The sequence below is a fragment of the Quercus lobata genome, chromosome 5 (assembly GCF_001633185.2).
Source record: "Quercus lobata isolate SW786 chromosome 5, ValleyOak3.0 Primary Assembly, whole genome shotgun sequence".
NCBI classification, from domain to species: Eukaryota; Viridiplantae; Streptophyta; class Magnoliopsida; order Fagales; family Fagaceae; genus Quercus; species Quercus lobata.
The window spans coordinates 31,437,013-31,461,221 of record NC_044908.1 but is presented as its reverse complement, the minus strand read 5'-3'; the positions used below and the strand labels follow the sequence as shown (position 1 = coordinate 31,461,221).

The window sequence follows — 24,209 nt, the reverse complement described above, 5'->3', positions numbered from 1 at the left end:
GCTTAGAGGGCCGCGGAGATGTTTTTCGTTGAATTCTTTAGTTTTCTCTTTGATAACACATCGCCATATTATTTTGGGTTTGCTATTCTTTTACCCACTTCCCTTTCCATTTTAGTATTGTACCTATTTGTTCATCCATGCAATTGTTGAATAATTCAATTGATTAATTTGTTAATCACGTATATTTTGCATTAAGTGTGTTAAGCATAAAATTAATTAAGTCGTAATTAAAAATTGGGAAAATTATTGAATACTCTGAGAGTAATATAAATTCATACTCCCCTCTCTCACATGAATTGTGGGTCTCACCATAAATTTAATTAGTGGGATCCACAGTTATGTGAAATGAGGGAGTACGCATTTATGATATTTCGAAAATACCCAATAATTACCCTTAAAATTGGGGGTCTAATCAAGCTCTAATTATTTGTAATATCGAGCTTTCAACGACCATGATATACACGCTTGATAGTCACTTGATGTTCATCCAATTCCAAAAGGTATGATTGTCCTTCTTTACTAGTCTCACATATGAACAGCCTTCGATGCACAAAATAAAAGAAACATGAGTAATTGCTCAATCATTTTGAAATTTTGATAGAAATAAGCAGTTAGATCAATAGTAAAACATCATTACTACCTTTTCCCTTAGCATTGAAGGCCATTGTCTTGCAAGATTGGCCCCATATGCGACAGTTAAGTAGTTGACTTAAGCGATCATCTAACCAAGCCTTAATTTTCCCATCAAGAAGAAGATAATTTCTTCTATCAAAGGAAAGAAAAAAAGAAATTCTCTTCAATCATTTTCCACACATTTGTAAAACAATAGAATGGAATACATATCCCTATAAGCATTCCTATCTACCCACAAAACTGGGATTAAAATCCCATTGCATCCCATTCTTCAAATATCTTCATTCTCCAAGTTGTACACATCTATATATATATATATATATATATATATCTAAAAGTTGAAGCGTGGTATTTATTGTTGCGACGCTCTGGTTGAGTTACCTTAGCAGCTACGTCATTATCCTTTTTTGTTTCTAATTTTTCCTATATATTTTTTAAGCATATTTTTTAAACATTTTCTCATTTAATAAGGTGACTTAAAAACTCTATTATTTAAAAATTAAAATATCTTTTAACCATTATTTTTATTATTTATTTTCCAAAACTCTCAATCCCTTTTACCTCTTCATCTCCCCCACTACTTTCTACCTTAATATCATTCATTCTCTACCCTTTATTTTGACTTTTCTTATTCTCAACATATTACTATAAATTTGACATTTTCTTTTTCATTCTATACTTAATTTTCTTAGACAAATAAGGTTACTTCTCTCTCTCTCTCTCTCTCTCTCTCTCTCTCTCTCTCAATTTGTTTTTCATTTTTTTTATTGCATCCATACTTAGGTTGATGAATTTTTGTGTTAATTACAATTCTACTTTCGGTTGATGTAATTTAGTTTTGTGTTTTAAGTTATTATCTTTTCTATTCTCTTTGGTTATTAAATATTATCCTACTGCATTATACACATAGTATATAATAATATAATGTTATTATATTATATAGAATGATTTGGATAATTTGATGTTTATTGTTATATATTTTATTTTTACTCTTTTTTCTTCTTATATTATTTTATTCAATATTTAAATTCAGTCACATCCTCCATACTTATGTCTCTCTGGTCATTTGGGCGAGGGAAAAGGAAAAGAAAATTGATTTCATGCGAAAGGAATACGACTTTTCCTTGGAGTTTAAAAAAAAAAAAATGAGAAGCTCCAATTATATTCACCATTTTTCTTCATCATTCTCTTGGGGAAAAAAAAGAAAAACACAAATACATGTCACAAAATGCAGTTAAAATTCTTAATTTGCATTTACAGTGCAAAATGCAATTAAAGTCAAATATTTGAGACTTAACATTAATGCAATTAAATACAAAATCAAGAATTTTAAAGAATGATTTAGAAAAATGCAAATTGAATTTTTAGTTGCCTATTGATATGATTAAAAGTCATAATGTAAGAAGTTATTTATATGAAATAAAATTATATAATGTTAAGTCTCAAAGGAGAAATTGAATATTTGACTTTAATTGCATTAATGTTAAGTCTCAAATATTTGACTTTAATTGCATTTTGTACTGTAAATGCAAATTAAGAATTTTAATTGCATTTTGTGACACGTATTTGTGTTTTTCTTTTTCTTTTTTTCCCCAAGAGAACGATGAAGAAAAATGGCGAATATAATTGGTGCTTCTCATTTTTTTTTTTTTTTATAACTCCAAAGAAAAGTCGTATTCCTTTCGCATGAAATCAATTTTCTTTTCCTTTTCCCTCGCCAAAATGACCAGAGAGACATCTCCACACAAAATGACCCTCGTTCTTAAACTAAGATTTGTTTGAACCAGTCATGCCTAGGATCATTTTACACATTCGTGACATTGGACATTGATGATTGATTCATCAATTCGAAGAGTGAAGCACTGCAGCTCCAAATGTACAAAACATGCTGGTTGCACAAATATAAAGCAAATAGGTATAGAGGGTGCTTGACCAATTAAAGCTGATAAAAAGGAATAACTAAATAAGTTAATAAGTTCAATCAATACCTTCCACTATCATGAAAATTTTTTGCTGAGTTCCTAAACATTCAAGATTATTATTCAGTATTATTTTAAGAGGTAAATATGTCTCCCTCTGCCCTAATAACTGCTCTCCTCTATGCCTCTTCTATCGTAATATCAACACTACTGTACATTTTCTTTTGTATGTATTGAACTATGGAAGAATTTCTAGTCTTAAACCACTGGTTGATGAAAGCTTTATCATCTGAGCACCTAAAAAACCTAAATATTTGCAGTTCCCTTTTGGAATAAAAAAGGGTCTATAAAATTGATGTGGGCATGCTCATTAGTTAAAGCCCTGAATCATCCTGAACCAGCTGCGCAGAGTTGACACTAGGACCAACACCACTTTCGAGTGGAGGTGCGACACACCAGCTTCCCCCTGATTCTGGGGGCTCAATAACATGTACTCCACCATCAGTGAGTCCAATTGCAAATTGATTAGGTTCAGACGGATGAGCCGCAATAACAACTGGATAAACCCTAGTCATGTCCAACAATAGCATCAGTTAGAAGAAAGCAAACCGTGGAGTATATAAATTTACTTTGATTACAAGCACCCATAAACCATATAGTTCTTAAGAGTTATGAACAACATCAAGGCGCACCTGGGATTAAGAGGTATATATGCAGCAGGAGTAATCCTAGACCTCAGTTGGAGGGTTGTGGCAGTAAGGACACACACACTACCATCTTTAATGCTTGCGTAGATTAACTGGCCATCACATGAATATGTAGCATCTGTGACTAAACCACTTGATTCTGGAGGAAACCACTGTCACCAATAAAATTTATTAACAAAAAAAAAATTAATACCAAGGTATTTTCAACATAACTAACTACCGGTGATGCAAAAAAATAACTGGTTTTTCCTCCATAAAAAGCATGCAGATTTGAGCATTTACAGAGCTATTTTCAACACAGGAGATATTGGCTCCATTCTTTTTCAGCATAAAATATTTTCAGAAAAAAACGTTGTGTTTTCCAATGTTCAGTGTGTCGCAATCGAAATTGCTAGTCAATAGCAAACGTTTTCATGGTTAACAAACAATTACATTAGAATATTAGAAAATAGTTTATACTTTCAAAAAATGTATACAAACTCGTGACAAAGCATGCTACCTTATCCCCCTCCCCCAAAAAGCTCCTTTGTGCTACCACCATTACCTCCCTCCCCCAATCCCCCATGTCACCTTCCTCACCTCCATTTTTCAACCACTACCTCCCCCCTCCTCTCCCACACTGCCATCACCACCAATCACCTCCCTCCCCCTCTACCTCTATTACCAAAATTATCATTGCTTACTATTTTTTGTGATTTTGTTGGTATTAATATAAAGCTTTTCAAAGCAACCAAATACTAGAAAATTATTTTCAAGGTTTGAACCAAACAACTAAAATAATTGTTTTTCTTGAAAATTATTCATACTGAAAATATTTACCCAATGAAAATGTATTACATTGAAAGAACCCTGATTCATATATATCATGACTTAACATTTAACAATCAAACAATTCTATCATAAAAGCATAAAAAATATGACATAAAAAACACATTAATGCTTAATAATTATAACTTTTTGTAAAAAGAAAATTATGCCTCACAGACCTGCATAAGGCAATCCAACCTTGGTGCCTCATATATGGCTATTTGAGTTTCATGGACAGCCAGTACATGTATCTGATCTTGGTGAAATTGAACACCGGTTGGTGCAAGAGGAGATGATGATTCACGTCCATGGGGAATATACAAGAATTTTCTAGTATGCATCTCCCATCCATCCATGCTCCACACACACAACTGGAAATCAGTACCCAAAAACCAAAAAAAAATAATAATAATTAATATTGCAAATTTTTTCAATTCAGTCACCCATGCACAAAAAATCAAGACATGATACAATAATATTTCTCATTTCTAGCATTTGCAACCACACCTTAATGGAAAATTAAGTACACTGTAATTTCATGATGCTTCTTAACAAGCATCAACACACAGCTGGAATCAGTACACAAAAACAAATAATTAAAATGTATTAATATGGCATACTTCTTCAAGTCAGTCACCCATCCAAGTAAAATCAAGACATACAACACAAAAATATTTCTGATTTCTTGCATCTGCAACTATGATGCAGTGGAAAATAGAATGCTTCATATTAAAAGTGAGAAACTCTTTGATTCATTGATTGGGTGGCTATTGAGGAAGAAGCATCTCAAGCTCAGGAGGGAGAAAATTTCTTAGCCTCAAACATGAGACTCAAAGACGTAATCTTTCATTCAATGCCAAAAAGCTTCCTTTAAAATGGCTAAACATTGCTATTTATACACCAACGAATTAGTTAGGACAACATAATCAAAACTATCTAACTCATAAGCATATGTAGATGAATTAGTCACATGCTAAAATAATTACAAGCTATACATAACACAACATTTATCCCACATGTCTAAATCAATTAAGCACATGTCTAATCCTAATCAATTGTGCACACAGTTAAAATATTTGATCACATGTTCTAAAAGATAGCCTTGCTTGAAAAGTAAACTTGGCCACACAGTTAGTCCTATTGGAGTGTCTTGATTCTGCCACCTTATGGCCACATCATCCAGGCACACTCAGCCACATCATTATGCTTGCTTCATATGAATAAGGGATTAAGGGCATCAAATGAACTGCATCAAACTACACCTTAATGGCAAATTGAGTACAGGAAAATTGCATGATGCATCTTAATAAGCGTCAAGCTACATACTCATCTTATAAACCTACAGTTTGATGAAGCATATACTCTGGTTGCAATGATTTATAAAAGAGATTCAAAAATAATTGAGAAAACTGTACAGTAGATGCCAGTGTTTGCATTATCTCATACTACCAAAAAACAAAAAGCACAATATAAAGCACATGAAAAAAAAAAAATGTTATTCCAAACAGACATGCTTTTTTTCTATGATAGAACTTTCACAGAATCAGGAATTTTTTCCTATATATTCAGACATGTAGACTGAACATAAGCATAGATATCGATAATATTTAAAGCTCCTGCTCCTGAAATATTCTTCAGAAAATTAAAAGCTTCAATGTTTCTGTAGACTTTGACTAGTTGTTCTTAGTTTCAGGAAACCTCAGCTTTAATTATCACATTATAAATTCAGCTTAAATTATTACAATTATTAACATTATTCTACAATTGACCTCTTCCATTAAACAAAAATTCCAGACTAGAGTTCTGACACCAACATCCCAAAAAATTTTCGCGCTTGACTCACCTTTGGCTTCTTTCTTCTAATATAAATCCATGGACAATGACCAGACTAAAATTTATGAGTATCCAAATATATAATACAGGAAAAGTCAGTTGTATTACTTGGGAAAATATTTGCAAAATACCCAATCTTTATTATTGTGCACATAAAATTTCTTTTGGTTGATTCACTTCAGTGCAATTTGTAAACACAAATAATGCATTCAACTTTGAATGATCACCATAAATGAAGCACCAAAATAAAATTAACTTCTTATTGTAAAAACGCATAGGGAGCCGCATAAGAAGATGAGATTGGAAATCAAGTACAATAAAGGAGACAGTAGACAAAAACAAGTAAAGGAACAAACTCATAGTAGGAAAAAAAAAAGAAGGGAAAATTTGATAAAATATTATATGCAAATATGTCATGTCAAATTAGACATAGAGTTGAAAAATCAGCCCAGTACATATTAATAGTAATATATTAGAAGGTGACATTGTACTAAAATATGAAAAACTCAAAAATAAAAAAGGTACAGGGCCATAGCCTCTTAGGCCCTCAGGCAGTTTACACAATTATGAATCATAAAATGACAGCTTTAAATGTTATTTTCCATTAATTAAGCCTCTTGTGTTCACCATAGAAGCTCACAGGTATATACTCATGCAAGTACACCCCACAAGCATGCGCACACAAGCTCATAGAGAGAGAGAGAGATTCTATTCATTTCATAATTTTTAAAGAATATACCTGAACATCAGCTCCTGATGATACAAGAACATTTAAAACATTAGAAAAGGTTAGGCCAGTTACTCTGTTCTGATGACCTTTGAGCTTGCTTTTGACCTGTCCAAATATCACATAAAAAATTTTAAGTGGCACTATTTTGAATTTCATAAACACATTTCATGTTGGTTGAATCATATGGGTCTTTGTTCAAGCTACTACCTCATCAATTCTGATATTGTAGATATGAATCGAATAATCATCAAAGCCTATGGCAACAATGTTGTTGTCATTTGGGTGGAAAGCAACAGATGTTGCCGCTGGTGGTGGGGACATGAATGTTGTCATTGTCTGCACAACAAATGCTTGGGTTCATTTAAAGGTGGAGTAAAAAAGTCAGAATGTGTTCCCATTATAAACCTTCCAGGAAATTGGACCCCTAGAAAGGTACTAGATATATTAAATGACATTACCTTGAATGTAGTTATATTAAAAAGGGAAAATTTTCCGCCAGACGTTGACAAAAGATAAGAATCATTCTTCGAAAGAGCAAAACATGGAACAGCACATTCAAGACGTGTGTCACTTATATCATTGGTCATTAATATTCCATTGGGCGGTTGCCACAATTGTGGTGGCACACTAGAAGTTGCCTACAATAAGCGAAGCATTAGTAAAGTGCTAAGTGTAACAATAACAATATAGTTGGGCATGCTGCCCTTAATAACAAAGGCATCCATACCTTCCCATCACTTGTCTGCCATTTCCAAAGTTTGTGTACAGCATTAAATGCTAATGCCAAAATGGCACCTCCCATGTGTGTATATGTCAATCCAATAATCTGAAATGGAAAAGGAACTGTTACAATTGAGGATAAAAAAAACATTATAGAATTAACTTGAGGGATTCTTTCTTTGACCTCCTTTCTCTCCATTTTAGAACATATTCTCAAAAACATTACTTAAGAGTTCTGGGAAGTGGATGGTAAACTTAAACCAGGACATGATTGACAGTAGACAAATACAGACCCTTGGACTTGAAATAAGTTCCTATTTTGAAACAATACAAACAAACAAAATTTCTATAATATTGAAAAAGGAGATTAAAAGTTTATGATTTAATAACTGCTAGGTACACTTAAACATCAGTTTGGCCAATTTAAGCCTGAAAATGATCCAACAGGCTTATAATTCAAAAGCTATAGTGATGCGGGAGATGAAAGAGAATTATTATTTAATATTATTTATGTTTGCAAGTCAATTGTATTTTTATGTTTTAGGTCCTAGTAGTTTATTGGGCTTTTAGTATTTTAATTTAGAAGTAAGGTTATTTTTGTAATAAGGCAATTAGGGTTTCCTAGCCAATTAGAACTAGGGTTTAGTAATCCTTTATAAACAACCTATTGTACTCCTTGAGGAGACAGTTGATATTTTGATGAATGAAAACAATGGCCGTTTGGTCTTTTTTTGGTCTGGTACTGACTCCAGGTCTACCCTAGGTGCTGACTCCTAGTGGTTTTCCCGCTTGGTGCTGACTCCAAGCAAGGCCTAGGTGCTGACTCCTAGGTCATATCCATTTATTTTATCGTTGTTTTAATTTTGTTCTGGTTGTCCTGCGTCAGTTTTGGTATCAGAGCAAACACCGATCTGTTGAAGCATCATCGCAAGAAAGAGCCAGAAAATATCACCCAAAAAAAAAAAAAAAACCAGATTTTGAAGCCAACCAGAAACCTCTAGTCCAGAACCCACAATCAAGTTTCCAAATCCCTTGCAACCACAGAGAGAGAAAAAAAACCACGTCAAGACCCATCGGCAACCTCAACTCACCACTGTTGAGATTGACCCACCAGCCGCTGAAACCCACAGACCAGCACTTAGCCGCCGCCGACCCATTAGCCACCGCTGCCGACACCATCTTCACCTTCAACTACCGCCGCTGAGGACGTCGACCACCACCGATGCCAAGACCCAAGACATCGCGCAGCCACTCCTCTACAATTCAAGCCGCTGCTGTCTTCCCTGTCTTCGCGCCGCTACAGCCGTCGATCCCTAGCACTGCGTCCATCACCAAGCCTCTTTTCAATTTAGAGAATGTTGTCTCTTTTAGTTTCTATGGTTTCCTTTTTTTTTTTAAAAAGTCTGTCCTGTAGTTTGCGTTCTTTTTAAGTCTATTGCTTGCTTTCTTTAAGTCTGTAGTTCCTTAAGTCCAGCAGTGTATTTTATTATTTTGCAAAAAAAAAAAAAAAAAAAAAAAAAAAAAGAAAAGAGGGCCAAGCAGAGTCCAGGCCCGTGACAGACCAGTCCAAGCCCAGTTCCAGCACTACCTGTCCAGAGAACATCACAGCAGCCCAGGTTCTTGTTCCAACTCCAAACTATTTTTTGACGCACTATTCTAGAGAATCATGGAAATATTAGAAGCACCTTATTTTGATGGTTATGAAGCTTATCCACGAGATTTTGTCAACTGGATGAATGGGATGGAGCGATTCTTTGAGCAAGCAAATTTTGCAGATAACATAAAGGTTAGGTATGCCAAGTCGAAGTTAATAGGTAAAGCACAGAGGTTTTGGGAGAATCTTGAACGTTTCCGCTATATGGATTATGAACCTGCCATTACTGTGTGGGAAGATATGAAAGAAAAGCTTTGTGATGAGTATTTGTCACCATACTATCGAGCTAAGTATCTACCCCAATCTCAGTGTGGTACTTTTCAAGTTGAAGCAAATGCGATGAATCCTCATCCTCATCCCATATCATGTCCTCAGTGCACTTTTGAACAATCTACCAAGGAATTATCTACCAGGAAAGTAACGGAATTAACTGTAAAGCCCATGAAAGAGATTCAAGACAGGATTGCTCAGATGAAGCAAATGAAGACTCAACCTGATTCAATTGGGAAACCAAGGATAATTGATCACAATGAACTTATTGATGCCCCCATAAAAGATAACATTGATGGTGATATCTTGGTCGTGGAGAATCCTCCCGCAACACCAAAGCCTAATGTTGACATAGACGTACATACCTCGACAAGTGTTGCTTTAACAAGCATGCAAGGAAATGAATCTATTGAAGAACAGCAAGGTGAAAAGATGGCGCCTAAAGAGAGTATTATGTTAGAGGGTGCACATGATGTGAAAGTTGAAGTTGTTGAATGTGCTTCTAATCAACCCTTCACAGTCCTTGAAGATCTACATCCTGGTGAAGTCGAAGAGGTTAAAACCACAGAACTTCCTATGGTTCATAAGGTTCACGAAGAGATTATACTGATTCCACACATTGATTTTGTTATTCCAAATGAGTTTGACGTGGTGGAATTCAAGGTTTTTCTTTTCCCTATGCTCCCTAAGGTGATTTCAAACTTGAAGCAAGTGTTGTTTGTCAGCATCCTAATCCTTCAATGCTTTAAAACTCGAGGTTGAGTTTTCTCCAACCAGAGGAGAATGATGCGGGAGATGAAAGAGAATTATTATTTAATATTATTTATGTTTGCAAGTCAATTGTATTTTTATGTTTTAGGTCCTAGTAGTTTATTGGGCTTTTAGTATTTTAATTTAGAAGTAAGGTTATTTTTGTAATAAAGCAGTTAGGGTTTCCTAGCCAGCAAGGGTATTTTTGTAATAAGGCAATTAGGGTTTCCTAGCCAATTAGAACTAGGGTTTAGTAATCCTTTATAAGCAACCTATTGTACTCCTTGAGGAGATAGTTGATATTTTGATGAATGAAAACAATGGCCGTTTGGTCTTTCTTTGGTCTGGTGTTGACTCCAAGTCTACCCTAGGTGCTGACTTGAAGCAAGTGTTTTTTGTCAGCATCCTAATCCTTCAATGCTTTAAAACTCGAGGTCGAGTTTTCTCCAACCAGAGGAGAATGATGCGGGAGATGAAAGAGAATTATTATTTAATATTATTTATGTTTGCAAGTCAATTGTATTTTTATGTTTTAAGTCCTAGTAGTTTATTGGGCTTTTAGTATTTTAATTTAGAAGTAAGGTTATTTTTGTAATAAGGCAATTAGGGTTTCCTAGCCAATTAGAACTAGGGTTTAGTAATCCTTTATAAACAACCTATTGTACTCCTTGAGGAGACAGTTGATATTTTGATGAATGAAAACAATGGCCGTTTGGTCTTTCTTTAGTCTGGTGCTGACTCCAGGTCTACCCTAGGTGCTGACTCCTAGTGGTTTTCCCGCTTTGTGCTGACTCCAAGCAAGGCCTAGGTGCTGACTCCTAGGTCATATCCATTTATTTTATCGTTGTTTTAATTTTGTTCTGGTTGTCCTGCGTCATATAGACTTATATTCAAAGTACACAATCAATAAGTGATTATCTATATTTAAAATAAAATATGAATAATAAGAACAGGATGGGTTACCATGTCAGAGACTTAATTTTTTGGAAATTAATTTCAGAATATGATAGGTCCATGAGCCTAAATAAAACACATACCGGAAATATAAAATGATACCAGAGCTGAAAAAATTGTTGGGCCAATTAAATTTTTAATCATATATGTTAAGCATAGTTTCAAATTAAATCGAATAGTTTCAAGGTTTCAAATTAAACCCTAAAGTATAAGTTTGTTACAAAATAAACCTTATAGTTTTGCTAATTTCAAATCAAACCCTAAAGTTTAAATATCATACCCTAAAGTATAGGGTTCAATTTAAGAATAACAAAACTATAGTGTTTAATTTGTAGAATTATTTAATACTTCGAAACTATTGGATTTAATTTGAAGTCATCCCTAAAGTACAAGGTTTAAAACATAAATTGTTCCAAATTTTTTGTTAGAGAAAATAAAGTAGAAACTTTGTGTCTATAAAACCAAAGGCCAAGATAACCAACATATATAATAACCATGTGTATGACCTACTGTCAAATGGACAACACTTGATCCTAGAGTGCTAAGATCATCGATAGGGAGAAATGGGCAACACTTGTACAAAACAAATTTGTCATAAGACCTGCTCTAGGAAGACAGGTAAGGTAATTATATTAGCATCTCTATCACTGATCTTACATCAAAAGTATGACAATTTAAAACATAACATCTTCCATTAATCCAACACTTCCCATCTATCTTGTTTTTTATAATCTGCATAACAGTGGAAAAGCTTATAATAAAAAGCTATTGTGGGTGCATTCAAGATTTAAAGCAGAGACTTAAGACAAATTAGCCAAGACTTAAGACAAATTAGCCAAGTAGCATAGTGTTTCAAAAAATAAAAACAAGCAAAACAACATATTAAGCTTTGTAGAGTAATGGTAGGATGATGAGAACACTAACAAGGCTTTGAGGGCCTTTGAGGCACAATATACAGTGTCAGTGAACCATGTGGTCAGAAACAACTTTTTTGATAAGAATGAGGTCAGAAACAATTAATTTCTTGAAGTGCGCATTTATGTAGCAGTCAACAAACAAGGTGCAACAAAAATAGAATTGGTTAAAATGGATGGTACTAGTGCCCTGGAACCACAGAATCTCCATGGAATTTTCATCAAAGCATGGATCATGGATGTATTAAATAACTTAGTCCATGACTTGACTAGCAAAACATGAGTTTGAGGGCATCCACACTCTGTATGACATTATCTGGCAATAGATTAATACACCCTCCACTAAAGTTGCTTGCATATGATCCACCGTGGCACTAACAGTACTATACCAATCCAGACAAGAAGATATGTCATCAATTAATAATACAAAAGAAAAACCATTCACAAACAATCCAAAATGATCCTAACAAAATGGACTTGAAGTTGCTGCAATATGCAATCATGTAAGCATTGATTCCCCCCACCCCCCAAATAAATGGATCAAGATCCCTCACACTCTTAGTACATAGTCATCAATGATCATAGTAAAAACTTAATCTGATCAATATTTTCAACGAAATATAGAAGTAAATATGGAAATATTTTGGCACACCCCTGCCTTGGAAGAAAAAGGTTTTTTTTTTTTTATTAAGTCGCCCAACTACCTAGAAAACTAAAGTTCAATTTATGCAGAATGATGGTAGAAAAAGAGAGAAATTACATCATATTAACCTCAATGGGGGTTAGGAAAAATATACTTACCCTTACAGGCAAGTGGCAGTCAGGAAGCCGCAAGGAACGAAGCTGAGATGGTTTGTTGAGTTCAGTCAGCTTCCAAGCCTTAGATATCTCTTCATCAGAATATTTTAATCTTGCATCTGGCAGGCTTCGGCTATCTCCATTCTAATGAATATAAAGAATTAAAAAAATGGACAAGAGAAAAACACATTGAGGTCCCAATGAAAGATTTAACACGTGATTGTGCTGGCTGAAATGGCTAAAACAAATGGACAGCCAGGTAATATTTTTGATAAATATAGAACACCTTTATCCCCAAAATAGAAAACTTATTATATTTGACTTACACCATTAACACCTAGTGGAGGAAAGGCAGTAAGGCACTAACTTTTGGAATGGAATCTGCTAGAATTGCTACGGGAAGATAAGCACAAGGTGATTCTAAGCAAGTGTGGTCCGCGAAAAGAGTTCTGATGTCAGGGTTGAGCCTTGGGCGCTTGCAGAGATGGTGCTGCCAATTTAAGCTGCAATATAACAAGAATAACAATAGAAACAATCAGAGAAGGCAACGACAACTTGACATTCCTATTGAAGGAAAGCATAAATAGTTATTTAGGAGACTCTTTTAATTACCTCTGATTGATTAATGTCCTCAGCCTCAAGTTTTTTAAGGTGGGAAATTGAAGCTTATCACGGAAAAGTGGATTTGCCTCAATCAACTTTTTTAGCACAGCAAGCACTATAGCTCTTGCTGACTTAGTATCCCCATACTTGGATAGCTGCTCCTTCTCCCTGAAGAAGACATATGTTTGCATGAAGCTTCATACGTCAGAATTAAGCTAAAAGTCCCACTTTCTTTGAATCCAGCATATACAAAAAAAAAAATATTTGGAAAATATTTACGCTGAAACAAACAAAGCCTTATTTTAAGCAGAAAAGTATTGAATAACATCTTTTAAAAGGTGCTGGGTGTAATTTTGGAAAGTAATAGCTTTTTATTTGAATACTAAATTATTGAATGCTCTCTTTGGAAAAAATTGAAATAATGATGATAGGATAACAAAAAGGGGTAGGGAGATAATATAGATTTGTACATGAATGGAGGAACAAGAAGTATACGTCTAAAATTAGATTCTCTGTTTTTTAATGAAATTCATCAAGCTTGATAGATAGATAAGTTAAATAGATAGATAAAGATGTAACAGTATCATATACTGTCCTTTCCTTGTCGCACACTTTGACAAATTAATTTCAAATCACAATTCACAAACGTGACTCATTTTTCCTATCTCCCTGTTGGTAACCTGCTTCCAAGCAGGTCAACATTTGGTACCCTCATCTAACTTTCCCCATGTACAATTTGCTCAAAGGCTACAGTAACAAGCCTAGAACAATCCATTTTGTTTTGGAGTCCAGAAAGGACTCAACATCCTGTAAACATTCATTTTGCACAATCTTTTTTTTTATTTATTTTTATTTTTTTATTAATATAAGTAAGAAAGATGTGTATTCAAAAAGCTACCTCATGCAAAAAAAGCATAAGGCAAACCAAAGATTACAGAAAAAGAAACAAACAGACAAGAAAAGTTAATTACAAAGGAGAGAACTAAGGAACAAAGGGAGAGAATCACTAGAGGTGAGTCCCCAAGCCCTAGATCTTTCAAAAAGAGAACCACTAAAAGAAACAAGCAACTGGTCATCGGATTTTTCCATGTCCTCAAAAGTCCGTCAATTTCGCTCCCTCAACACATTAGGCATAATGGAACTAAATTCCAAATACCAAAAGAGTGCTTTCCAAACCAATTCCACCAACTGAAAAGAGTATCTGCAATTGATCTTGGCAAGACCCATGAAATCCCAAAAGATCTAAAAACCAAGCTCCACAACCGATAAGCTTCTTCACAATAGAGTAGCAAATGATCTACCGTCTTCCCATTACAACGACAAATAATGCACCAGTCAACAATATGAAGGCCTATGCCCTACAAATTGTCGCCTGTAAGAATCTTATCCCAAGTTGCGGTCCAAATAAAGAAAGAAACACACCAAGGAGGCTTAACCTTTCAAATACCTTTCAAGAAAAGATAATGGGCAAGGGACCTCATAGCTTATTATAAAATGAGTGAATGTCAAAATCCCCATTCTTTGTCAACTTCCATCTCATATGGTCTCCATTCTCAGTTGGAGGTAAATTAAATCCCCAAGTACGAAGGAATTCATCCACAACACCCATCATCCAATCATTTGGTTCTTGAATTAAATGAACATTCCAACTTCTCCATTCCTCTAGCCCCAACTGTTCGAGAGACGAGGACATAGATGCCTCTCTATTAGTAGCAATCCCATACACAACCGAAAAGGTCAGTTGGAGTTATAAACCCCCATACCACCGATCTGTCCAAAACTTCACTTTATCCCCCACCCTTACCTTAAACCGAATATTTTTGCTAAAAACCTCCCAACCTTTCAGGATACTTCTCCACAAACCACACCCATGTACACCCCTACCCAGCTTGGAAGACCATCTCCCCCACTCTTCCCCAAACTTCAAAGCTACAACCCCTCTCCAAAGCCGTGTCTCCTCAACCCCAAACCGCCATCACCATTTTCCTAGTAAGGCTTTATTAAAAGTAATTAATTTCCTTACTCCCAAACCACCATTCGCCATAGGCGCACACACCTTATCCCACCCCACCAAATGTGTCTAAGCTTGGTAGAATCCCCAATGGACGCTAGGCAAAGTTGTATTTAAGGACTGATGATGTATAAATGATTCATATAAGCACAGAAAGGAGGTGCTGGCATTCTGCCACAGGCCTCACACTATTCATTCCTTGTATAGAAAGGGTGAATAAAATAGGGCAAGAATGGTGTAGTTATGTCTCCACTAAAATCTTATCTCCAACAAAGTGACATCTACTTTGATGTGCTTGGTCCTCTTATGGAATACACAATTGAAAGCAATGTGCATAGCAGCTAGGTTATCACAGGATACTGGACTAGGTGGGTACTGTGAAGCCTAAATCCTAAAAGAAGGGTTTTAGCCATGTTAGTTCACTAGTAGCATGTGCCATTGTTCTATATTATGCTTATGCACTCGATCGAGCAAATACATTTTGTTTCTTAGTTTTCCATGTCAAAAGATTCCCTCTCAAGGTGGGATATCCCATGGTAGATTTTCTGTCTGAAGGTAATCCTGCCTAATTTGTATTGGCGTAACGTTCTACCTTAAGATGAGTATTATTCATAAATAATATGCCCTGACCTAAGGCTTTCTTCAGTTACAGAATATCTGAATAGTAGCATCCTAATACAGGATCCCCCACAAGGCTTCTAAGAACTAACTTATCAGTTATCACGGTAACAGCAAATAAAATATCTGGCCTTGTGATGGTGAGGTAGTTCCCCAACCAGCAACAGTGTCAGCTAGGATCGAAAACATTTCCCTATCACATTAAGATTTTCTGATTTGGGTCCATAGGAGTATCCACAGGGCCTGAACCCAACAATCTAGTCTCCTCAATGATATCAAGCACATATATCCTTCAAGATTTACTGGTGCCATGCTTGGATTTTACCCCTCAATACCTAATAAGTAGAGGAGCTCACCAAGGTCTTTAGCGTGAAAATGTCGCTCCAGGAATTGTTTCAATCAAGTAACACCATCAGAATCATTTCCCGTAATTACTATAGTATTCACATAGACAATATGCAACATGTAACTGACATCAATATGTAAGTAGAAAACTTAATGACCCATTTGACAGCGATGGAGGCCGAAGCTTGAGACTCCCTCAAAGAACTTTCCAAACCAAGATCTTAGTGACTGCTTGAAACCACATAATGCCTTTTTTTAATTAACAAACACTGCTATAATACTCCCCCTAAGAAATAAACCCCAGTGGTTGCTCCATATGGACTTCCTCAAGAAGAACGCCGAGAAGAAAAGCATTCTTGATATCTATCTAATACAGCAATCAATCATGGTTGGCAACAAGGGATATCAGAACAGAGATGGAAGAGATCTTGGCCACGGGAGAAAATGTCTCATCATAATCAATACCATGTGGCTATGTATAGCCTTTAGGCAACTAAAAAAGCTTTAAGGTGATCAACAAAGCCATTAAGGTGAAACTTAATGGTATAGACCCATTTACAATTGACAAATATGTTTGCCAAGAGGAGGAACAGATTTTGTGACATGTATAAATGGCGATTCTTTCACTAAGAAACACCATTTCATTGTGGCATGTGATGACAAGTAGTTAGGTTGACAATGCCTTTGTAAAAAGATACAAGGTAAAGGATGTCTTCAAGTCATATTCGTTGGCACTGTCGAATCGCAAGATACAGATTTTGTGACCAAATTAATTTTTATTTCTTTGAAAAAAATTGAAAGATAGACATTAAAATAGAACGATTTTTTTTTTTTTTTATAAGAGCAACTCATAAGAGTTTTTCATTAAGAACAACCAAGTCATTCAAGAGTAGTCATATACAAAAGTAACAAAATACTGAAACCGATTGGTGGCAACATGGAAAGGGCCCCAAACATAGATAGATAATGAAAAGAAAAAAGGGAAAAAAAAAGGAATCCCCAAATGAATCAAAGGCACAAGACTTAGGGCTCTAATACCATGTTAATGAATGACGTATGTATAAATGTTTCATATAAGCATAGAAAGGATGTGCAGGAATTCTGCCACAGTCTTCATACTATTCATTCCATATATAGAAAAGGTGAATAGAATAGGACAAGAATACCCTTGAAAGGGACAGCTGGCAGAGACTGCTCACCACCTATACAATACAAGGTAAAACCATAATATATATTCCTATTTCTTTAACAGGGACAAAGCATAACACTAAATCAAATTTCACATCTCAAAAATATCCATACTGTCTTTAGCATCCTCACTTGTGTTTTAACACATTGTTGTCTTTCCCTTCTATATTTGACCTTCACATAGTAGAAAATTCATGAAAATACCAACATCATCTACTTTTAACTTCTTGGTCTTGATTTGTAACTCAAAAAGACCTTAATCTTGGTAAGCTATAAACTCCATTAAATCCAAGGACATTACATCCTCCCTACCACCTCAATGCATGTGTCTTTCAATAAAACTTCCATATTAAACTATGGTAAATGTTAACAAGAACTTGCAAAAGGTTGTTGTTAACGGGCACCGCCGTTAACACAACCCTTAAACTATTACCAGAAAAAAGCTGAAACTGAACAATCAACAACCAAAAATACATAATCTAACACTCTTTTCTCCTTCTTTTTTTGGTTTCAAAGTATCGTTTTCAATAACATTTTTTCCTTCGAGATCAAACATTGGATTTACTAGTTGGAATCTAATACTCTTATACATACCAATATTTTAGATAAAATTCAAATGTTATGCCACAAGAAGAAACTAATAAAAACAGAAAACATTTATAGATACATACACTCTTTAGATAATTGGTACTAGTAATCTATGCTACCTAAAGAAGTGCATCCCTATGTATTTTTATTAATCTTTGTTATAAAAGGTACAGGAAGGCACATTACAATCCAAAAACTCCAATAAAAAAAAAAAATGTAAAAGAATCAACACACACCTAAAGATGTGCTCTTCATTGATTATCATCAAGAAACATTCAACATACCTAAAGTTTCCCAAGTTTAGAAGCAGTGTCATTTCCTTGAAAATCCCTTCATTAAATTTAGAGAACTCTTTCAAGTCCTTCATAAGAATCTCCACCGCTTTAGCATGGTCATGCCTGCAAAACAAAAACAAAAACCCAAAAAGGATAAGAATAACCACTTAGACAAAGTCATTATTCCCTGAAAACTTAGCGATACACAATTCATTTTGTGCAAAAAAGTATCAGCAATTTTTACATTACCTTAAAAAAATCAAGAAAGTTACCTATCAAGTGCTTCAAGGTATTTTTGCTTTCGAATCTCGAAGAAAATCTTCATTGAAAATTTATTATCATCGACCTTAGTAAACCCAGAGATGTACTGCTCCACCTCGTCCCATTCACCATTGGTGACACATTCCTCAAAATACCTCATATTGAAGTAAAACCCCGACTCTTTCTCTAACCTTCATTCACACACACATACCCAAATACACAATCAACATCAAAGCAAAGCAAACGCAACAATAAATTAAAAAAAAAAAATTACTGAATGCTTGAAAATCTCACTATACTCATCATTTGGCACCAGAGAAAACTGAAAACCAAGAAAACACAAGCTTGCATAGAAAAGGAAACAACACAGAAGAGACAAGAAAAAGAATCCATACTTGTGAACAGTCTCCTTAAATTTCTCTTCGTCCAGAAACTGAAGTATCAGAAAAACAGCTTCTCTGTTCAGCGAAGACATATTTTCTTCCTATCCAAACACCCACCTAAAAATTAAGTAAAATAGCCGATCATTCCTAATATCACTGCAAAAATCACACAAATTAGGGTTCCAATTCCCACAATTCCAAACCAAAACCACTCACAATCATCATATTCATACTCATATATCATATACGCACACATTGATACAAAATATACCTTCATACATACATACATACGGACCTACATACATAATATATAGTATATATAAACACACACCTTGTTTGGTTGAATTGAGTTGGAGAGAGAAAGTAGCAGCGAATGAAGACTGAGAGAAAGAGAGAGTGAGCGAAGAAGTGAAACTGAAACCAAAAGAAAATGAGCAGCAATGATAAGAACTCTGTTTTCTATGTTATATTCTCTCTCTTCCTAAATTCTCTCACAGCGAGGGACCCGCTTATGCATAAAAATGAGAAAATGAAATCACCACTCTAACGAATCTTAATTGATAAGCTATTATAAGTTTTAATTTTAACTTATTATTAAAATTAATTTTTTCATCCACCAGTAAAAACTACTTGTTATTTAAGATTTATTAGGAGAATGCGTCTCATATATAAGTTTGTATGATTATTACTCCATTTAAAAAAAAAAAATGATACATTCACAATATTTTCACAACAAATTATAAGTGGTAGAAGTTGTAAGTTACTGTTAGTTCTAATTTGAATTTATAACTTAAATTACTTTTTTGCACACTTGTAATAGTCAATAACAACTTACTACTTAATATTTGTTATAAAAATATTGTAAATATAGCATTTCTTTTTCTTAAAAGGATTTTTTTTTTCCCCTTTTCACATTTAAAGGAGATGGACAAAATTTGGTTATGATTTTTTTTGTAGCCTAATATATGTTGCAATATGGGCTATCTTTGTTAAATGCTAAGAATTTTGGAATTCAATTGATTAGCATTTTTGGATATATTCATGACATTCAAGATTTAAATTCCACCTCCCTCATTATAACTATTAAATTATCAAAAAAGTAATAATTTCTTTGTCGGATCAACATATGTTACCATAACACTAAAATAAATAAATAAATAAGTAAATCTGCATATGATACCTATTATGATGCCGAATAACTATTCAATGATTAGGAGAGACTCATTATTTACGTGAGACTGTAGAACATGCATATATTGTGCTCCAAAAGTACTAAATAATTACACTATGATTATTGATGACAATTGTCTATCGCAAGTATTTAGATTTTAGCCTTTATAAAAAAATTAAATTAAATTAAATTTAAAAAAAAAACAAAAAAAAAAGATGTTGGATTAAAATGTCTTGTTAATGGGTGTACTAAGAACACAAGTGATATCAAATGTTAATTGACACTTTTCACATCCTACCTTTCTCGATTATTAAAAGAAAAAAAATGTTTATTATCATTAATTCACTAGTTGGTATTCATAATCTTAACTGAGAGATGGTAGATATGATAAAAATTTTATTATATAAATTTTACAAATTGATGCATCACCGTTCACATAAAGGTAATAATTTTTTTGTTGTTGATAATCTCACATAAAGGTAATAAGATATTTATTCAATAGTTCTTTTGCATTTTTTTTTTCCATTTTAACGTGGTTAGAGCATTCACATTAGTGTGACTATTTTAATATTTTAGCAAATATATAATTAAAAATATTAAAAAATTCACACATCAATCTCAATATTTTGTTCCACTTTTTTAACTTTGTGTAGTGCCCTCACCAAACTCAAAAATGAAAAAAGTTTATGTTTGTCTCAACCTTTCTCTGCCATGACAATATTTGTTCTGCAATGCTTCATATGGCATTGCGTTGTTAGAGCATTTGCATCCTAAATCTTCAAACTATTCTATTTTACTATCTCAAAACCTACTTTATCATTTATACAATACCATTTTACAATACACCGAGCATCCTAACTTTTATTTTCCTATTCTACTCATTAAAATATTATATCAACACAATAATTTTTTTTTTTTCCTTTTTTGGTTTTTCCTAATTTTCTCCTCCACACATGTATATACCTTCCCTCAACCTCCAGCATCGCGCCTCCACTGCCTAGTCACCACCACTGTGCCTCCACCATGCCCACCACGCCACCACTGCCCACCAAAATCCCATCGGAACAAAAAACCCATATTTAAAAAATAAAAAAATAAAAAAAAAAAACGCAGAACCTAGAAGAACCAGAACCCAGAAAACACAAAACCAGAACCTAGAACCCAAAAAACGCATAACACATAACCCAGAACCTAAATACCAATTCTCCATTCTTCAAAAGATTTAGAATTTCTCTACTTTTCTCAATTTCACATTCAAATTATCAAAATTCCCTTATTACTGTTCTTCAACCTCAAATCTTAAATGTGCAAAACCAAAATGGCAACACAAGCCACTAATCCCACTCCCAAATCAAACACTTGATCTTCTCGTACCCCACGAACTCAAACCCAATCTCCTCGAACCCAAGGTACAATCTCACCACGATGTGACTTTGCAGAAAAAAACACCACCACCGTGACCTTACCATGCTGAGATCCACCACGAATAGGCCACCACTGCACACCAAGAGAAATAGGGAGTGGGAGACGAAGAGACAAAGCGAGAGTGAGGGAGAGAGGACTGAAGGAGGAGAGAGGACTGAAAAACACAGAAAATAAAGAGAGAGAAAAAGGCAGATGGAATAAAAAAACTATTGTTTTGTTTTAGAATTGAGTTACAATGCAATTCTACATTTAGAATCGCACTGTAGCATAATCCCAAATTTTTTTGGGATAGTAGTTTTTTACAAGTTCGGATGCAGAGGTTGTTTTGGGCTTTTATGCTAAATTCAACCAACATATAGCATATACCATTCTCAATGTGAATGCTCTAAAGATTAAGACAATTTGTTTACAGGGTAGATGCTCAAAGCATGTCATGCTTATGTCACCGGTACAAACAAATCTAATGGATTTTTGAAATATAAATTATGTAAAATTATTTGTGGGTGATACAAGACATGCATAAAGGGATTCGATGGGTGGTTGCGGTTGGTCGTGAATTTTTTTTTTTTGGATCTTAAATGTGAATAAATAAATAAAAAGAAATAATATTTAATTGAAATAATGATAAAGTATTAAAACTGATGTATATCTATATATAAAAAAAAAATGAATAGCTAAACTAGAAAAAATGAAGTTTTTTGAGTTAGTTTAACTAAAAATTTGAGGGGGTTGATGTGAATGTTCTTAGATAAATTTTATTTTATTTTAAAAAAAATTACTTTTTTTTAGATGAAAAAAAATTACTAAAGTTTAAAAATACCTTTTTTTAATTTTTTATTTATAACAAAAGTATTAAAAATACCTTAAAATATTCTTAAGACACTCATCAATAGAAGTCTAAAGTAAATGAGTGTACAATACGGACTTCTGAACCCATCTTCTCATCTTATAATTAATACAAGTGTCTATGTAAAATGTTGGCTCTAATTAATTAGTATAATGTCTATAAAAAGAGGATTATTAATCATTAATGGTTATCTATTAATAAATCAATTAACAGTTTGTAGTTCGATCCAAATACAAGTTTAAGTAGTAATTTGAAAATGGAGTAAGCAAAAGACAGCATTTGTAAACAATGCTATGGATTCTAAAATTTTCACTATCGCAAGTAGGCTATAGTTTTTTTCTTAAAAAAATGTTTATATCATCACTTATTTTGTTAAAATTAAGAGCTAATAAGGTATAAATTTTTACACGAGACAAAAATAAATAAATAAATAAATAAATAACTGCAAAAAAATAAAAAATAATATAAAGATGGTATTGATAAACTGGTGATACGCTAATCGGTATCAGCTAGTCAGTTAGAGGAACAACACATGTGATAAGTTATGGAACCTTTGGTGATAAGCCAAAGTGCATATCACCAGAAAGATTTGCGTGTGCTTCGATTAAACGAAAGATACTTTTTGTTTTTTGTGTTTTTTTGTTTTCCTTTAAAGGCTTATGGAAAGAGAGAAGTTATCCTGTACATTGCAGCATTATGATGGATTGTACCGTGATGATGATCACTGCTTCGGTTGAGACAAGTAGGCCATTGTGATCATCATACTTTGATCGATAATATAGATTGTACTGATGTGATGTGTAGAAGAGATGACGGTGGAGGTGTGTATATTGATAATAATTGAATAAAGCTATGGATACAACAAAATGTAATACGATGGTAGTTCCATCTAAGTTACATTAGGTTCAATCAATGGATGGAAACAGGGCATTGGGGGTTGAAGGTGTTCTCGATCCTCTCAATGAGGTAGTTTTGACATTAATAATGTAAAGATGAAAAAGAAAGGAAGGGACAACAATACGACTATTAAAAGATGAGCTTAACTTCAGTCAGGAGCTGGCGTAAAAGCCCTGTTTTACGCCACCAATGAATAAAAGCCACGTCATAATTTTAATGGAAAATCAATACACTCTAGCACACACAATCATAACTCAATTAAACCTCCAATCCTCAAACACGAAATTCTCTCAGACCTGAAGAACTAAATGCCTAAACCCCAAATCCATCTCCTCCTATCCTCACCTCACCGGAGCTCCACCCCGCCACATATGCTGCCGCACACTCCATTTCTAAAGCTAGCACCGCCGCACCAAAAACGATGAGAAAAGGTAATCTAAAGCAACGGTGGTGATGCGTTTAACTCTTATCTGTAATTGATTTATGGGTAAATTTCACAAACATCCCCTAGCTTGTAACGCCGTTAGATATTCTATTCACTCATCCCTTTCCCTAAGTCTCTCTCTTCCTCTTCTGGCTTTCTTTGATTCGGATTAAAAGAAGATTAAAAAAAAAAAAAAAATGAAGAACACGACTTTGCTTAGTGAAAAAAAAAAAAAAAAAAAAAATTTGAATGAAACCCAACAACAAACGATCACCGACGACTGACCATCAGTAAAATCCACGAACCCAGAACCACCATCCACAAATCACTGACTACGGACCATGAACAAAACAACGACATCGACAGGCATCGGCATCAGTACACAAACCCAGAACTTTGTAACCATCTGCCACTAATAAACCCAGAATCAGTGATTCAAACCAAAACCCAGAATCAATGATTCAAACCAAAACCTAAAACCAGT

General features: G+C 34.2%; 2 protein-coding genes across 5 annotated transcripts; one reads left to right on the top strand and one right to left on the bottom strand.

The window, feature by feature from the left end:
- Positions 1–2,589: 2,589 nt before the first annotated feature.
- On the bottom strand, positions 2,590–19,412 carry LOC115991607 (topless-related protein 4-like). Of its 4 annotated transcripts, none has more exons than XM_031115427.1 (14): positions 19,293–19,412; positions 18,974–19,117; positions 18,590–18,769; positions 18,327–18,440; positions 13,302–13,460; positions 13,057–13,192; positions 12,693–12,833; positions 7,357–7,455; positions 7,088–7,267; positions 6,837–6,965; positions 6,702–6,734; positions 4,246–4,437; positions 3,245–3,411; positions 2,590–3,119 (listed from the first exon to the last, which is right to left on the bottom strand). In XM_031115427.1, exons 2-14 carry the CDS (start codon positions 19,051–19,053, stop codon positions 2,927–2,929), a joined length of 1,803 nt encoding a protein of 600 aa, XP_030971287.1. In that variant the 5' UTR covers positions 19,054–19,117; positions 19,293–19,412; the 3' UTR covers positions 2,590–2,926. The 4 variants fall into 4 exon arrangements, with proteins under 4 accessions (XP_030971287.1, XP_030971283.1, XP_030971284.1 ...); XM_031115423.1 differs by having other exon boundaries at positions 6,639–6,734; positions 19,293–19,411; XM_031115424.1 differs by having other exon boundaries at positions 6,639–6,734; positions 18,974–19,078; positions 19,293–19,411.
- On the top strand, positions 8,206–10,152 carry LOC115991609. Its single transcript, XM_031115430.1, has 2 exons — positions 8,206–8,965; positions 9,056–10,152. The coding sequence occupies exon 2, from the start codon at positions 9,082–9,084 to the stop codon at positions 10,033–10,035; it is 954 nt and encodes a 317-aa protein (XP_030971290.1). The 5' UTR covers positions 8,206–8,965; positions 9,056–9,081; the 3' UTR covers positions 10,036–10,152.
- Positions 19,413–24,209: the final 4,797 nt, after the last annotated feature.

Coding starts and splice junctions, on each gene's coding strand:
- LOC115991609 (XM_031115430.1), top strand. CDS start 9,082: ATGAATGGGATGGAGCGATTCTTTGAGCAAGCAAATTTTGCAGATAAC.
- LOC115991607 (XM_031115423.1), bottom strand. CDS start 19,053: ATGTCTTCGCTGAACAGAGAAGCTGTTTTTCTGATACTTCAGTTTCTG. Junction 18,441..18,589: donor TACCTTGAAGCACTTGATAG/GTAACTTTCTTG, acceptor TTTGTTTTGCAG/GCATGACCATGCTAAAGCGG. Junction 6,735..6,836: donor ACAATATCAGAATTGATGAG/GTAGTAGCTTGA, acceptor ATATTTGGACAG/GTCAAAAGCAAGCTCAAAGG.